Raw genomic sequence first — 16,222 nt, 5'->3', positions numbered from 1 at the left:
AAATTGAATCTTGAATTTTTGTTTTTAATTAGCCTTAATTATTAATTGGGTAACTAGTGTGCGTTAAGTGCTTTACCTTTACAATGTTTGCTATGTTTGGTAGAGAAGGAGTTGGCAGATATGTTTTCTATCCATCATAAGCTAAATTTCCTTATCTTGTAACTGCTGCTTTTAAAAGATAGTAACTAGATATGAGTAAGTGTGATACCAGTGCTGATGTTCATTGGTACTGATCACTCCTGCAGCTGATGTTTGGGGCATTTATTGAGCAGTTTCTTTGCTTAGCTGTGCTCGTTTTTAATTGTAGTAGAGGATGGCAGCTTTGGAAAACTAATTTAATTAGGTCCATGGTTCTTGCATCTTTTAAGGTGCAATCACTTTATGAAACCCAGATGGGTTTCCAAAAAGTTTGAGGTTGGGTTGCTACTAATTTTATTATGTTGCATCTAAGTCGAATGCAGAGCCCTATTGTTCTCAGGGAGGCCTGGAGTAGTAACCAGTCATCTGGAGGCAGTAATACCTTAAGTCACCCACAGTGCTTGTGAAGCAAAAACATTTGAGAGCTGGAAATAAGAAGAAAAAGTCAATGGAATGGTGCTGGTCAGCTGTGAAATAGGCCACAAGACCTAAATTATTATTATCATGTCTCTGTCTTTTTTTTTTTCCCCCTCCTAAATAAACAACACAGAAAATGAAGATTTAAAGAGGAAACAGTCTTGCCTGTGTTTACTGAGCACTTCAGTGAAAAATGTGGGCCTGTGTGGAGGGTACAGAAAGGTGTTACTTTAGAAATGTAATAGGCAACAGGGAAGATTGCAGGTGGATGATTATAAACAGAAAACTGTACTCAGTGGGAAGTAAGAGGCATGCCAGAGTTTGGTTTGTTTAATGCAGCTGAGAGGGATTCAGTAAGAAAATCCAGATTTATTTATGTTTTTCTCATCAGAGAGACCAGATAGAAGAGCTATCTGCAAAACACCTCTCTGCAGTCACAGAAATATCCCTAATTAATTACTCTGTGATGACCCCTAGGCCTAGTATGTTAAATAGTGATCTCAAATGATAAGTTTTTCCACGTTTTCTTTTAGGTGTGGTTTTGCAGGAGAAACAGGACCGAGATGCATTATTCCTAGTGAAATAAAGAAACCTGATGTCGCAAAGGTAAACTATTGTACCATAAGTGCTTTACCTTTACAGTATTTGCTATGTTGTGGTATAGAAGGAATTTGCAGATATGTTTTCTATCCAGCATAAGCTATATTTCTTTATCTTGTAACTGCTGCTTTTAAAAGACAGTAACTAGATATGAATAAGTGTGATACCAGTGCTGATGTTCATTGGTACTGATCACTCCTACACCTGATGTTTGGGGCATTTATTGAGAAGTTTCTTTGCTTAGCTGTGCTGGTTTTTTCTTTTAGTAGAGGATGGCAGCTTTGGAAAACTAATGTTTGAGATAAGTTACCAGTACGACAAACTAGGATGAGTGAACTCTGAAGTTTAGTTATGGGGTGAGTTTATGAGATGCATTGTTAAGGACATAGAGCAAATCAGAGTATTTCTTTGTGTATATCAGATTATATATGTTCAGATATATCACTGTATTTTATAATGTCTATGTCATGTATATGTTTCTTTATATATAACAACTGCCTAGTATTTAAGCTGACTGTGGGTATTTTTACTTTACAGCCTGTCAAAGTTGTTCAGTATAATATTAATACAGAAGAGCTATACTCATATCTGAAGGAATTTATTCATATGCTGTATTTCAGGTAAGAGATGCTTGGATATTAGTTATTCAGGCCTTCTGCAGCTCTTTTCTGAGCACATTGAGAAGTGTTAGAAGTGTGACTGAAGGCTGCTCTCCAGCTGAATAAGAAAAGAGAAATAAGATTTTTCTAGGCAGGTGTATTCTTACAGGAGAAATGCAGTGGTGCTGAGTTTCAGGCTGTGTTACAGAGAGTTGATGTCCTGCAGCATCAGTTGCTCTCTGGGAATAAAAAGTATTTGATGAGTTGCCTTTTAACTATGGCACTTAAAAAGAGTTCGATAGGGGAAAATCATTACTTAAGAAGTTACCCTGACTTGTGTAGGGCTGAAGCTCATCTTGTATTGGTGCAGAGCCCTAATCCATGTGACAGTGGACTAAGTTGGATTTAGTATCTTCTCTTTACTTCCAATCTTTATTTTTACACGGTAAAAATCATCACTTGTGGATTAGTTGTTTTTTTCTTGTCCTTGATCATTGCTTTGTAATTGAAATGAGGACCATTCCGTCCTCCTCTACTGAAACCAGAAATGACAATACGGGTGGATCGTCAGGATACTCCAGTACTGGAGGATCATCAGGACATCCGTATCATCATTCTTCCTCTTTTCTGAATGCACTGTGTGGCAGTGGACAACAATTTAGTGGCTACTATGCATGCTTATTTTTGCATTTCTTTATATTGATTTAGAAATACATAATGGGTATTCAGAAGGACAGCTGTGGGCAGATAGCTGTATAACTTCTTTTCTGTAACTCAGTAGATGTCTTTTCGGGGAAATTATTGGATTGGTTGATTGTGGGTTTTTTTAAAAAGACTTTGAGATCTGCTGTGGAAAATGCTATCTAAATGCAAATATTTAGGATTTTTGAGGAGAGTGGAATATGAAAATAAGGTAGGTCGCATAACATGTGCTTGAACTTACCAGTTTTGTGTTACACATCTTACCTTTTTTAGACATCTGCTGGTGAATCCCAGAGACCGTCGTGTTGTGATCATAGAATCTGTCTTGTGTCCTTCACACTTCAGAGACACGCTCACAAGAGTTCTTTTCAAGCATTTTGAGGTACATGTTTTACATAACTGCTCTATTTGCTCAGCATAGCACTTGCTGGTAGAAATGTTACTTACAATTTGTACCAGATAGGGACAAAGAAATGAAAATAATGCCAAAAGAATGAGAGAGGCATAAAGAGGATGGGGGATTAAAAAAAGGCTGATGGTCATCTGGGGAAGCAGGGCTTGGAAATTGAAGTAAAAGCTGTTTTTGTTCTGTTCTGACTCTACCTGAGGCCACAAGACAGGAGCTATTGGCAAGAACCTGAAAGGTTTCTCTGGCTTATACAGAAATACAACTCACATCACACTGTTCCAGACGGATCCAATAATCCCCACTGAGCTCTGCTGAAGCTGGAATTTATATTTAAGCACTTGTTAGTGCTCTGTCAGCAAATCTCATGACTTCTACCAGAGTCACTATCTTGACAGTACTCATTTAGATAAGAGCTTACCTGAAATTTACTACCTCCTCTGCTTAATCAGTCTTTTTGAAGAAAAGTCAGAACCTAATTCTTGCTTGGTTGTAACAGAAGAATGTTTTGGAAGGTGAATCCATACTTCTGCAGTTCAGATGGAGCAAAGGTTTAGACTCTAATATGAAAAAGTGGTGAAACTAATGTGTCTGCAGTACTTCTTCCCTGGGCTTCCACAGCACAGTTTACTAGCTCGTCTTCAACTTCTGCGTAATTCTTTCCTACTGCTGATGAAATTTTTGGATGACTTGAAATTGCTGAAAGATTTGAGTGATTGAAATATTTTTTTCTGTAATCACCTTACAGGAGGAAAAAAAAAGTCTCAGACAAAGTACTCCCGTGCAAAATTGGTTGTTGAAAATGACTTGTCACTTGGAAAGTTGTATTCTGATGAGGAGACTTTGTAACTTGTTAAGCCGGTTAATACTGATGTGAGGTTAATTTTCTCTGACTAGTATATTTCCATTTGGTACAAAGAATAAGAGTGGCATGTTAATACAGGGTCAGTATTATAACTTGTGCTTCTGGGCTGAGTATCAGTAATGTTACCCTTAAGTGCAGGATATACTGAGATTGCTCATTTAATTCCCACTTCTAAGTATTTCATTAAAGGAACTGTCACTATCTAGGAAATGTGATTTGTGGAATTCTGGGAGAAGGAAGTAATTCTTGCGTAATTTTGACTTGGAACTTACACATTGCTTTGGGGAGAGTGTTCTAAACAGCCTCTTCTGTGAGGTTGTGTGCAACACTGGGTTGTCACAAGGCGTACTTTTATGGGTTTTCTGGCACCTTTGTTCTCATCTTCAAGTTTTTATACAACATATCAAGTAGCTGTGGTTTAGTTTGTTCAATTTCTTTTCTGTGACAATAAGAAACATGATCTATAGCTTAAGATGAGTTCTGTAGTTAGCATGTGCTTTTCTTATAAACCCATTCCAAGATTCTTTATTACTGAATTAAGTAGTATGTGCCACAGAAAAGACAAAGACAATTTATAATCCTATTGTGGTTTTTTTGTTATGACACTACCATAAAAACTAAATTAAAAATGCCTACCTCAAGATAACAGTTGTTTGGATTTTGCCTTTACTATGATTTTTGGGGAAAGCATCAATGCTTCAGGTGGTTTGTTTCTTTTTCCCTCCCTTCAGTCAATTGTTGGTTTTGTTTCCACATAGGTACCTTCTGTTCTGTTTGCTCCGAGTCATCTAATGTCTCTCCTGACGCTTGGGATCAATTCTGCCATGGTGCTGGACTGTGGATATGCGGAGAGCTTGGTGCTGCCTGTATCCTTTGCTGATACACGAACAAAGCTTTTAAGGCTGTTAAGACAAGATGGTATTTTTATAGATTTCAGGCGTGCTAAAAAGTAATGAGAACAGATCAGCCAGTCCGGCTTTTGACTGGAAGATACCACGTCTCGGGAAATCTCTGCATAGCTGAGGTGCTAAATCTATGTTCCCTCGAAACTTGGGATGGATTGTTAAAAAATTCAGCCTTTATATACGAGAAATCAGTTTTGGAGAAACATGATTACGAAGCATTTCCAGTAGTTAATGAGAGAGATTGTCGAGGAGGGAAAGCATTTAGTTCCAGCAGGCTGAAAGCTCACAACAAAAAACGAGAATTTCCTGATCTTCATGTAGATATATGAGGGAATTCCAATTCTGAGCTGCTGGGGTGCTCTTCCTCTGGGAGGAAAGGCTATCCACAAGTAAGTTCACAGTTATGCATTCCAGGTTATTCACGATTTATTTGTGAAAGTTCATCTTTGACTAACATGAAGAGATTCTGTCAAATATGACTCAAATCAAAACTGTTGATGTAACAGCAGCTGATTTTTAAGGTTACCACTGGCTTTTGTTGATGTAGTAAAAGCTGTGGAAATCAGATCTGCTTCAGTTTAGAAGAATTTAACTGAAGTGAATTAATACTGTCACTTAAACATAATACAGAGAATCAGTTTGAGTTAATAGCTCTCTTTAACTAACTTCATGTGCAATGTTTTAGGGAACTGGAGTATCAGTTGTTGGAGCAGTGCACAGTTGATACAGGATTAGCCAAAGGACAGAGCCTTCCGTCCGTGATGGGTAAGGTCCGTTTGCTGTAGCTTTATGTGCTGGGAACTTGCACTGGGGAAAGTGAATTGATACTAACAGTGAGTAAAAGGAGTTTAGGATTCACCACATCGTATGTGATCTACTTCCATGATATCTTTCTCTGTATTTAACAAGTATATATTATTTTTATGATAAGGTGTTTAAAAAGTATATTATTTCTGTGATGAGCCACTCCTAACAGCAAGTTTGACTGAAGGCTGAGATAAAAATTCTGTAGGAATTTTTCTGTCTGAGTGAAAACAACCTTTTTATTTCTATGCTCAGTATTCTTCCTTCCTTAGAAATCTTTAACAGCTGCTGTCAAAGTGAAACCAAGTGTAATTCAAATTTAGTTTCATTCTTACATTTTCTTCCTACTGAAAAAGCCTTTGTTCTGAGTTGTTGATTTTTTTTATTTCAGGCTCAGTTCCAGAAGACATAGTAGAGGATATAAAAGGTAAAATGTTCTGTGTCATAAAATTCTAAATTTGTTCTGTCGTGCAGTAGAGTATGATAATAACAAGTGCACAGTACTTTACGTTTAGGAATTTATTTTAATTTGTCTGTTTGTGATATTTCTTACTTACTGAAAGAACTTGCAGTGTTCTTTCTCTTTGAAAGCAAAACCGAAAACCATGTTGAATTCCTCTTTGAGGTTTAGCCTGTGTTTTTAAGACAGAACCTGTAGATATATCTGGTAGACTAGTGCAGAAAGGGTGTTACAGGTGTGATCGGCAGGTCAGCTTAACCTTGTTCTGCTCTTTTTTTAACTGCAGATATTTTGTTTGTGCTGCAAGAATGTGTTTGGTGTAGACTTTACATGGGACTTAGAGCTGACAGCTCTAATGTTGAAACCTGTTACCATAGATGGGTTTTGATTGCGAATGCAGCATTTGAGCAATGCTAACATCACGATGAGAGAATATTTTAAGTTAATTTAGTTTATAAATTAACTAGGAAGGCTCAGTTTGCCTTAAAGTCAATTAAAAAAGAGTATAAAAGACATTTTGATGTGTTAAGCAGGTAGGCAAGATGAGTCAAGGACATTTATATCAGAAAAAAGAGAGTCTATCTTCGGGCAGAACTTGGATGAATTCCTGTGCAATGTTTCATGTGCAGCAGAACTAAATGCTTATATAATTGTAGAAAATAGCAACTAGTATATATTGATTGGGCCAAATTAGGAAGAAATCCACTGGTCAAATGCAAAATGGCTTAAATGCAGCTGGTGCTTTATCAGATGTGTCTTTTCTAATTCCTGGACTTGAACACTATTTTCTGATCAGTTCTAGCTTTTATGCAGTCTTTTGAAACCTGATATAACATGATAGTGTTGAAATAATGATTGCCAGTGTATTGAAGGATCGATTCTTTGTGGCAGAAATTTATGATGAAGATGCTAATTGTGCCAAATACGAATAAATAAGTACATAATAACACGAACAGCTGGGATACAAATGAAATTGTCCTCTGTCAGTATTGCCTGAAGTAAAAAAAATAAATGGCATTATTGGAGTGCTGAAAAATTGCACTAGGAAGAACACTGCATGATTACAGCTTGTTTAAAAAAATGAGCAGTGTCTCATTTAAAGCTGTGGTGCAAGATCCTCTAGTGGAGTGCTGGACAGCAGAATACAACCCCTGGCGCCTTGTGGTAACCAAAGGTGCCATTAGGAACGTCCGTTGCTCTTTAAATCTTATGTCGTTAGTCTGAGGAAGAAATCTTGCCTGTCTCAGCTTAGCTTTGGTGTCAACTTCATTTAACTTGCAGTCTAGATCATGTCTGAGCTCAGCTGAAGTGTAAAGACTGTTTTTCTTTACGTTTATTTGATAATGTGTGGGACCAGCAAGGGCCTAAAGTGTGTGTTCTCCTCGAAATGAAACAAAATGACTGTTTTGTTGGTGATGAAAGGATCCAACAAACTCTCATCTTTGCCCCTTTCTTTTATGAAGTCCGCACTTGTTTTGTGAGTGATCTCCAACGTGGTCTGAAAATCCAAGCAGCCAAGTTCAACATTGATGGTAGTGCTGAGGTGAGTGGAGAATGAAGCTTATACTAGTCTTCTGATGTGGCTGTAGCCTTTTTTGGCCTCTAAAATAATGCACATATATTTTTATTTGAAGCGTCCTTCACCACCTCCAGACGTGGACTATCCTTTAGACGGAGAAAAGATTCTCCACGTAGTTGGCCCCATCAGGTGAGAAATACCATAGCAGAGTGTTTATCTCCAGGAGGATATATTTTCAATTCTAAAAGCACATGAATGTTTGTAAAATTGAATTTCAATGCAACACTTGCATGTGCTTTTGATATCTCTCAAATGAAGGCTTTGTGCTGGGCACAGTGCAAGCCTGACGTGTCAGCTTCCCCAGAGAGCTCACAGCTGAAGATGAGAGCAGAGAGATGTGAAGAAATGAAGTATTGAGACAGGTTTAGTGAAGTGACTGATTGTCTGCTCTCCGTTGGAGTGGCAGAAGAAGTAGAGATGATGACATTTTGCCAGCAGGAAGGCCATAGTTGTTTCCAGCTCTGCTCTTCCTGCTAGCTCACAGTATAGCCTTGCTTCTCATTAACACTCATTCATTGTCTTTTCAACAGAGACTCCGTTGTCGAAATACTGTTTGAACAGGATAATGAAGAGACATCTGTTGCCACTTTGATCTTAGATTCACTCATTCAGGTATCTTTATATTAGAAACCATTTGTTGAACGCCTCCAGCCTTACAGAACCTGCTGTTATAAATGACTCTTGTCTAGCAGCACCCTACTGATTGCAGTTAGCTGGAAAAGTTGAGCACCACGTAACTCCTAGGGTTCTGCCACATGATGAATTCCTGTGGGGTGACAAGTCGCTGTGTGTCACCCACTCTGTGATTATTTTCTTGCTCTTTGGTGTATACTGCAGTGTGTCTAGGAGAGTTTTTCCAAAAAACACAGTGTGGACCCCTCAGCAGGAGTAATAACCCAGCTTGTGTTTACTTGGAGGTGAGGGTCTACAACGTGTAAGGACAAAGGAGTAGCTAATACTTTGTCTTAAAGAAATTACACCGCTTAAACTGAAATGACAAAGGTACTCTGTTTCATCTTTTTGAAGGAGTTTTGCTCAGAGTTAGACTGTGTCCTGCAAGCTGCTAGTTTACCTAAGTTAGAATAAAATTAGTTTGGATGTCTCTATTACAGGCAGCGTGTTAGATTTGTTGCGGAAAAATTTCTTGGCATACACAAACGCTTCATTTCTTATTGCGTTTAGGAAATTAAAAATGCATGAGAAAACCACTATAAATGGAAATTTTCATTATGTGGTGGTGCTTGTATGTTAATTAAAGCTGACTTCCTGTAGTTACCGATGCCATTTAAATTAGTTGGCTGAGACATAATTTATTGGAGGGCCATAGGCTTGGATGACACGACAAACATTTCAGTTAGAATTCCTTATGAAAACAAATGATTTAACAAGATCTGTGCTTGAACCCCTCGTCTCTGTACTTCTGGGCATTTACCTTGTGTCACTCTTTGGCCAGAGGAAAGGCAAGAGTTAAGTTTACAAGTGTTAAATAGCGTCCAGTTAATGCCTCTGGACGAGAGGACCACAGCAGCCTGAAGTTTTTTCCAAAGGAGAATTTATGTTCTTGTAATTGTAGTGAAGGGACGAGAGGTGGGTGGATTGTGTGAATAAATTGCCCGCTTTCGTTCGGTGTTGTGATGATATATTTTTTTTTTATTTTGGTATCAGGATTTTTTTTTTTTGTGTGAGTGAAGTTTGTGAAAATTGTGTGATAAATGTAGATTTTTAATGATAATTCTGTTTCCAAAGGGATAGCACAGATCTGTTTGCGAGGGGCAGAACTGACAAAGCTTGGTCTTCTTATGCCTTCTGGTTGGTTTATCTGATGCCTAAGGCAAGCTCTGGCAGAAATATTTTCTGCCACTGAGACTTCTGTAGCACCTTTCTCCCAAGTGGAGTTAGAGAGTCAGTCTCCTCTGTAAATAGTGCCCACAGAGGGGGAAAACTGTTGAGGCTTTGCACCTTTCTGGCACTGGAAATCACAGAAGTTATTGGCACTGGTAACTCTCCCCTCTCTTGTCTTGGCCTGTCTCAGCTGAAGGACGTTGCAGGGGCTCACAGGGTGCCCATAGAAGCCTCAACTGGGCAGTTTCTTAAGCCTGGTTTTCTTGGGAAACCTGGGGAAAAAATTACATCGGTTACATTTCATCTAAAGATGAGAAAACAGCAATTGAAGTACATAGAAAGACTTGACTGAACTTCTAGAAGACCTTCAAATGCTTGTTGATGCAACTGTTTTGCTTTCTTTTTTTGTTCCTGTTTGCATTAGTGTCCCATAGACACCAGGAAGCAGCTGGCAGAGAACTTGGTGGTGATTGGTGGCACCGCGATGTTACCGGGATTCCTTCACAGGCTCATGGCTGAAATCAGATACCTGGTAGAGAAACCGAAATACAAAGAAGTACTTGCCACTAAAACCTTCAGAATTCACACCCCACCTGCCAAACCCAACTGTGTGGCCTGGCTGGGAGGTAAGAATGAAAACAACCGTTAAGCAAAGGTGCAAAACAAACCTTGCGAGTGAGCTTTGTGAGGAATCAGTAGCAGTAAAAATCGAGTAAACTACTGAAGTCAAGCTGCACTGGAGCTCTTCTTCCTGGAAGAAGTTGTGTAGAGTAAAGCTCCCTCAGGGACATCTGAAGGGCAGAAGGATACTGCAGGTCATGGGACCTTTAGACAGGTGGCCTTTAAACGAATTGCTCGAAAGCAGTTTGAAGCAGAGAGGTGGAAGATTTGAGGTGCTGACTCAAGTGCAGTGTGCGGCTACCGCCGTGTGGTGGCACCAGTAAAGTGACCAGGCAGGGCACAGACGTGCTGCACGTAGGAGGATCGGCTTAGTAAAAAAAACAAAAAAAACCAAACCCGAATTTAATTACTGCCTGAGGAGCTGTGAGCCATGGAGAGGTCAGAGGCTGCGCACTCCCTGTGCTATGTGCAAGTACCAGTGACATGTACAGCAGCTCAGCTACGGGCTTTGGGTGCTATCAGGAGAAAAGGGCAACTCTTCTGAGGTTCTGAGGTAGATAAGACCTCAAGCTTTTCTAAACTATCAGTTAATAAGCTGAGCCCATCTGGTATGTATGAGGAACTAATGTTAAAGATAGATCTTATTTCCATATGCTTTGACATGCAAACGTTCATAAAATTTTAGTTTTAAAATCTTCTGAGTCTACTTTTAGGATTAGCAGACAAGAATGATTTGTATGCTTTCAAGTCCTCTCGTAGTTTTCTTCACCAGCAGTGCTAGGCAGCTGCTGCCGCCTGAGTCTTCTCACAGCCTGTGTCAACTTCTTCCAGGTGTTGTGTGACACCCTGTTTGTGGAGAGGAAACACAAGGTGCTTGAAATTCAAAATTTCTAGGCAGTTTTGTTGTAAGAAGCAGGTGAGCTAGGCCGATTTTGTTCTCAGAAGGGACTAGAGGATTCTTTGTTTTCAGTTATTTTTCAAGGGACGTCAGTGAAAGCAATTTGAGATTAGCTGGGCTACTGAAAAAGAAAGTGGCTACATCCTTTCGTTCCTTCTATTTTCTGGGATGGAGCTGAAAAAGAAGAGTTGAGATTCTTAGTGGGAAGAAGTAGAAAAATAAATTCAATACATCAAATTAATGCAACTTTTTTTTTTCCCCCAATAACATAGGAGCCATTTTTGGAGCACTTCAGGACATACTTGGAAGCCGGTCTGTGTCCAAAGAATATTACAGCCAGACAGGTCGCATACCTGACTGGTGCTGTCTGAATAATCCTCCGCTGGAAATGATGTTTGATGTTGGGAAAGCACCCCCACCCTTGATGAAGAGAGCTTTTTCTACTGAGAAATAAGCCCCTAAATGCTGCACAGGGATGCTCTATCTGTTTCAAGTAGATATACATACATTGGCGTGTTTTTGTTTTTTAATAGTTTGTGTGTAACACTATGAAATATGGACAATGTGGATGTTTTGGGGGAGTGTGGTGGTAGATACTAACACTATTTAAAACCGTGTCCACTTATACTATAAAAACTTAACTCTGGCAACTACTAATGCTGTTTTGTGCACTTCTGAAGAAATTTTCTACTGGCACGTGTTGCAGCCCACCAAGTCGTTTATTATTTATCTGTACAGTAAATTACGTTGTTGAGAGAATTTGTTTTAAGATACTTTGATTTTTAAATGTGCTTGGAAGAATGAGGGACAGGCTGCTGTGGCAAACATCTATGGAAGCTTTTCTGCCAAATCCTGTATTAAAATATTCCACCCTCGAATCACACGTGATGAAATGATTTGGGGCTGTTCAGCAGAGGTGCTGGAGCAGTATTTCCCCTGGACACGGAGTTTTAGCAGAGAACTCTTCTGCCTGTTAATTCTCAAATAGTGCTGAGCTAATAACTCTCCCAGTATCTCTCCTCCAGGAAAGAATTCAACTGTGTGAGGAAATCTTGAATCTCTTACTGAAATGTCAGGTTCAGAAGTCACTTCTCAGCCTGCCTTTTCTCCATCAGAAATACTCAACTTAATTGTCCCGCAGCGATATGTAGCAAATGAAAATGCAATACAAAGTTCATTGCTTAAGGGAAAAAAATTAAAGCACGTTTGGATATTAACACCCTATTTAGGAATTGTTGGCCAGATAACAGGTTTTTAGTGATGCTGTAACTTTACATATTGAAGGGGAAGGAGCTCTCCTGTGGGAAAACAGGCGGATGCACTTAACGGAAGCAGCTGCTATTGCTGTTGCTTTGGGCTTGTCTGATTCGCTCTATCTTTCCATAAACCTGCTGCGAAGTTAATATTGCACGTGGAGCTGTGGCTCCTGTTGGTAAGTGAGCTTTAAATCCTACTCTGAGGAGTAACTGTTTATCTCAAATTTGAGGAGACATATTTAAATCGGTGGGAGTGGTGGACTCTTGTTGCCACAAACATGCTTTTTTGGGACGAATTTCCCCATGCTCGTTGCGAACTACCTACTGTGGTTCCTGAAGCACTTTTCTTGAAGTTAAGTGTATATTCAAAGGAACGTTCTAATGGTAAAACTTAACACAAGGCGATGTCCTACAGCATTTAAGTAAGCTTCTGCACGATTTTGTCATTCTGTTCAATACATACTTTACCTTAATGTATGGTGTTAGCTGGCACATGGTAGGAGATACTCCTTTTTTATCTTAGTGGCTTTCCAATTAAAAAAAAAAACCCAACAACAAACCACAAAAACCAGGAGTTGCTGCTTGAAGTGTTAGAGCCTGACATAGGTGAGAGTTGCTGGTTGGTAGCAGTGATCTGAGAGTATTGACACAGATGATTTCACTCTACAGGTGCTGGCAGGTGGATTTTTAAATTGCCTGCTTCCTATGCGGATGTCCTGTGTGACTGTTAGGCAGAAAGTATAGGAAAAAGAAAGACAGGCATAGCTGTGAGTAGTTGTTAATGGTTGTTTTAAAGTCTGGGGTTGTCTGTTTTAAAGTCTGAGGTTGGTCTTTTGGAGATAATTTCTGAAGTCTTCAGAGCATGATGGGGCATGGGGCATGATGTGAGAGTCTCCAATCCAAGCACTTTCTGGGTTTCTGGGTCAAACAAGTCACAGTTGCCAGAGAAGAGCTTTTCTGCAGCAGCCTGAGGATGCGAATGGTATGCTGTGGCACAGAAACAGGTTCTGCAAAACGTACTGTGGTGTGTTTTTAACTGACAGGTCTGGGCTTGGAAAAACGGATTAAATGCTCTAGCCAGATACCTCTGTTCCCATTTTGTCTGGTATTTCACATTCTTCTACGTCTTAGGGTTCTTCTCTTCTTTGATTGCTTCTGTAAGCCTACGATTAATGGCTTCATTTCCTTTGGGATGTTTGTTCCCCGGCAGATTCCTCAAATAACCAGCATTCCTCTTGATTTCTGGAGTGTTCAGGACCTTCAATCTAATTTATTCCTCCATACCAAGCCCTTTTTGTCTCACCTGCAGTGAGCCTGACGTCTACAGGGCGGCATGTGAGTCGGGAGTGTCCTTTCCCCCGGGCCCTGCAGTGCGGTACGCTGCTCGGCTGTGCTGTGCTGCCTGCCAGAGCCCTTCTCCCAAGGGATAAGGCCTGGGGGACCAAGCAGGAGACTGGAGGATCCAGCCGCTTCTGGGAAGAAAATGTGGATGAGGTCTGGTTCTCTTGGCAGGGCTCAACAGGGCAGGAGCGATCGAGCCTAGTACTTAGGGATTTGGGGCCCTCTGGAGCAGCCTTTGGTAAGGGTTGGTGATACTGGTAGCTTCCTGAGTGACTTCAGAAAGTCCGGGAGGTGTGCTTAATAGAGCAAACTCGATAAAACTGGATTTTTTTGCAGCCAGCCTGCTACATCGCTTCTCTTAACTTGTTCCCAGTCTGTGACACCGTTACAGCCTTGCTCAGTAGATGCTATCGCATTGCAAAGCGCAGAGAGCTGGCCTTAGGGCTGGGTAAGGAGCGTTTGGACTCATGCTCTGACACTTGTTGTCATTTATCATGTGAATAATTGGGCTGCGGCTCTGTGACCCAGATCATGTCTTGTCTCGGTAAGACCTGAGCCAGAGCCTACCTGCGGCTCGTTCCTGAAAGAGGAGTTTGCCATCGGCGCGATGGCTCCCCTGGAGCTGGGAGGGATTACTCATGTCCGTAAGTAGTTCTTGTTGGGAAGGATGTCCAAAGGAGTTTAAGCTCCTACGGTGCCTGTGTTCGTGGTGGTGCAATGATGTCATTTTCCTGAACTGCAGCAGAGGAAATTCAGAATATTCTTAGCCCTTCCCTCTTCAGGGGTATTTCTGTACTGCTGTGTGCGTGTACTCTGGGACCTTTAACAAGCCTGGCATGTTTTGCCAACTTGTCTTCATTCTGCCCACTCTCCTCTTCTCCTGTGGGGTTTCTGCATCACTGAACAGCTTCATCAGCTGCTGCTTCACACTGCGCAACCAGAAATGCTAGCTTCTGTGTTACTGGGTCCCATGACCCATTAAAGACAGAAATAGGATTCTTACTTCATCAGAGGGGTGAGGAAAGACTATTATGTGCTTTTCAGAACAACTAGCCCTGAAAAGTCCTTAGAGATCACACCTTAGAAGCATTACTATGTAGAAAGGGATTTAGCTTATTTTTTTTTCCCAGCCTAAATGTAGCTCTTCCTTCCCTGCCATGGCAGGGACCCGTGGATCCTCAGTGCAGACAAACTCACGGTGTGCTCAAGTGTTTTATCAGGAAGGATGGTGAGGGACAGAAACTGCTGCTGTAACTGGAGGTTTTTCCTCTGAAGTTACTGATTCTGGACTGGATGCTGTTCCTGAAGGTTGGGGTTAGCCAAGTGCAAACAGCTCCAACTGAGACGAGTCCTGCTGACAGGATTGTTTTGGAATATTTGTGAGCGGGGCCCGTTGCAGTCTGACTGGTGTCCGTGCTGCGTCTGGTAGAGCTGGTCTCTGGGAGAAGGGCTTTATCTTATTTCCCTCATCTTCTCTTTCATAGAATCAGAATATCTTGAGATGAAAAGGACCCACAAGGATCATTGAGTCCAGCTCCCTGCTGATCACAGGGTTACTTAAAACTAGACCATATGACTGAGAGTGTCATCCAGATGCTCATTGAACAGGTTTAATGCCATGACCACTTCTTGAGGAGTCTCTTCTAGGGACCTACCACCCTCTGGGTGAAGAAGCTTTTCCTGCTGGTTACCAGAAGAAGGAGATCAGCACCTTGCCTTCTGCTGCCTCCCTCGCAGAAGCTGTAGGCTGTGATGAGGTCACCTCTCCGTGATGAGGTCACCCTTCAGGCTTCTCCAAGCTGAACAAGCCAAGTGACCTCAGCTACTCCTCTTAAGTCTTGCCTTCGAGGCCTTTCACCGTCCTGGTTGCCCTCCTCTGGACACATTCTAATTGTTTGATGTCCTGATACTGAGGAGCCCAAAGCTGCACCCAGAATTTGAGGTGGGGCCATGCCAGTGCAGCACAAGGTGGGACAGCCACCTCCGTTGGCCGTCTTGCTGTGCCACGCTTGATGCAGCCTGGGCAGGGTTGGTTCTCTGGTCTGCCCAGACACACTGTTAACTCAACTCGCTCTCTGTCCGTGGGGTTGCTTTCCAGCCTCTCCTTCCCCAGGTTGTCTGTATGAGGATTACCCTGTCCCAGGTGGCGAATCCTGTGCTCGTTCATGTTAAATATACAAGTGGTGACTGCCCAGCTCTCCAGGTAAGGCCACTCTACCCTCAAGGGATTCCACACCTCCTCCTACTTTAGTAATGTACATTCCGTTCCCTCCTCTGGATCATTTAAAAACAGTGTATGTTTTTCTGTTTTCAGCAATGCAGTGTTTTAGAGTAACTGCTCAAATAGTTGTGGCTGTAGCTGCCCCGTGGACATTTGCTTCGGGAGACCCACCAGACCTTCCGGAGCTTGGGAATGTATTTCCTCCGGCTGCCTGAGGTGGACGGTGCTGAGACAACGTTTATCCGTCGACAGCGAAATTGACGAAAAGTTTATCCGCCCAACGTGGGGCTCGAACCCACGACCCTGGGATTAAGAGTCCCATGCTCTACCGACTGAGCTAGCCGGGCACTGACAGCAGGCTCTCACCACATGCTCTTCACTATGGGACATGCTGACGTCAGCGGCCGCACGCTCGGCCGTGGCCCCGCCCCGAGAGGCGCAGGGTCTTGCTCCCCTCTCTGGGTTGGCGGATGCGCGAACCAATGGGAGCGCGTGTTGTTGGGCCGTCGGGAGCGTGAGTGAGGCCGGGCGGGAGGGGGGCTCCGTCCGGCTGTGCCTGCGCGCGCCG

At 41.8% G+C, this 16,222-nt stretch overlaps 1 protein-coding gene and 1 non-coding gene across 2 annotated transcripts; one reads left to right on the top strand and one right to left on the bottom strand.

The window, feature by feature from the left end:
• Positions 1–1,059: 1,059 nt before the first annotated feature.
• On the top strand, positions 1,060–11,419 carry ACTR10 (actin-related protein 10 homolog (S. cerevisiae)). The gene is made up of 12 exons (XM_009866920.1): positions 1,060–1,161; positions 1,693–1,775; positions 2,730–2,838; positions 4,486–4,593; positions 4,954–5,021; positions 5,318–5,397; positions 5,828–5,863; positions 7,360–7,439; positions 7,531–7,604; positions 8,006–8,087; positions 9,742–9,943; positions 11,109–11,419. The coding sequence occupies exons 1-12, from the start codon at positions 1,060–1,062 to the stop codon at positions 11,288–11,290; spliced, it is 1,206 nt and encodes a 401-aa protein (XP_009865222.1). The 3' UTR covers positions 11,291–11,419.
• A 4,509-nt stretch (positions 11,420–15,928) lies between these two features.
• TRNAK-CUU lies at positions 15,929–16,001 on the bottom strand. Its single transcript has one exon. It is a non-coding gene; the product is annotated as a tRNA-Lys (tRNA).
• Positions 16,002–16,222: the final 221 nt, after the last annotated feature.

The sequence above is a fragment of the Apaloderma vittatum genome, unplaced genomic scaffold (genome assembly GCF_000703405.1).
Source record: "Apaloderma vittatum isolate BGI_N311 unplaced genomic scaffold, ASM70340v1 scaffold42213, whole genome shotgun sequence".
In the NCBI taxonomy this organism is placed as follows: domain Eukaryota; kingdom Metazoa; phylum Chordata; class Aves; order Trogoniformes; family Trogonidae; genus Apaloderma; species Apaloderma vittatum.
This window is presented reverse-complemented; position numbering and strand designations above follow the sequence as displayed.

Coding starts and splice junctions, on each gene's coding strand:
- ACTR10 (XM_009866920.1), top strand. CDS start 1,060: ATGATAAGTTTTTCCACGTTTTCTTTTAGGTGTGGTTTTGCAGGAGAA. Junction 1,776..2,729: donor ATTCATATGCTGTATTTCAG/GTAAGAGATGCT, acceptor TACCTTTTTTAG/ACATCTGCTGGTGAATCCCA. Junction 5,398..5,827: donor GAGCCTTCCGTCCGTGATGG/GTAAGGTCCGTT, acceptor TTTTTATTTCAG/GCTCAGTTCCAGAAGACATA.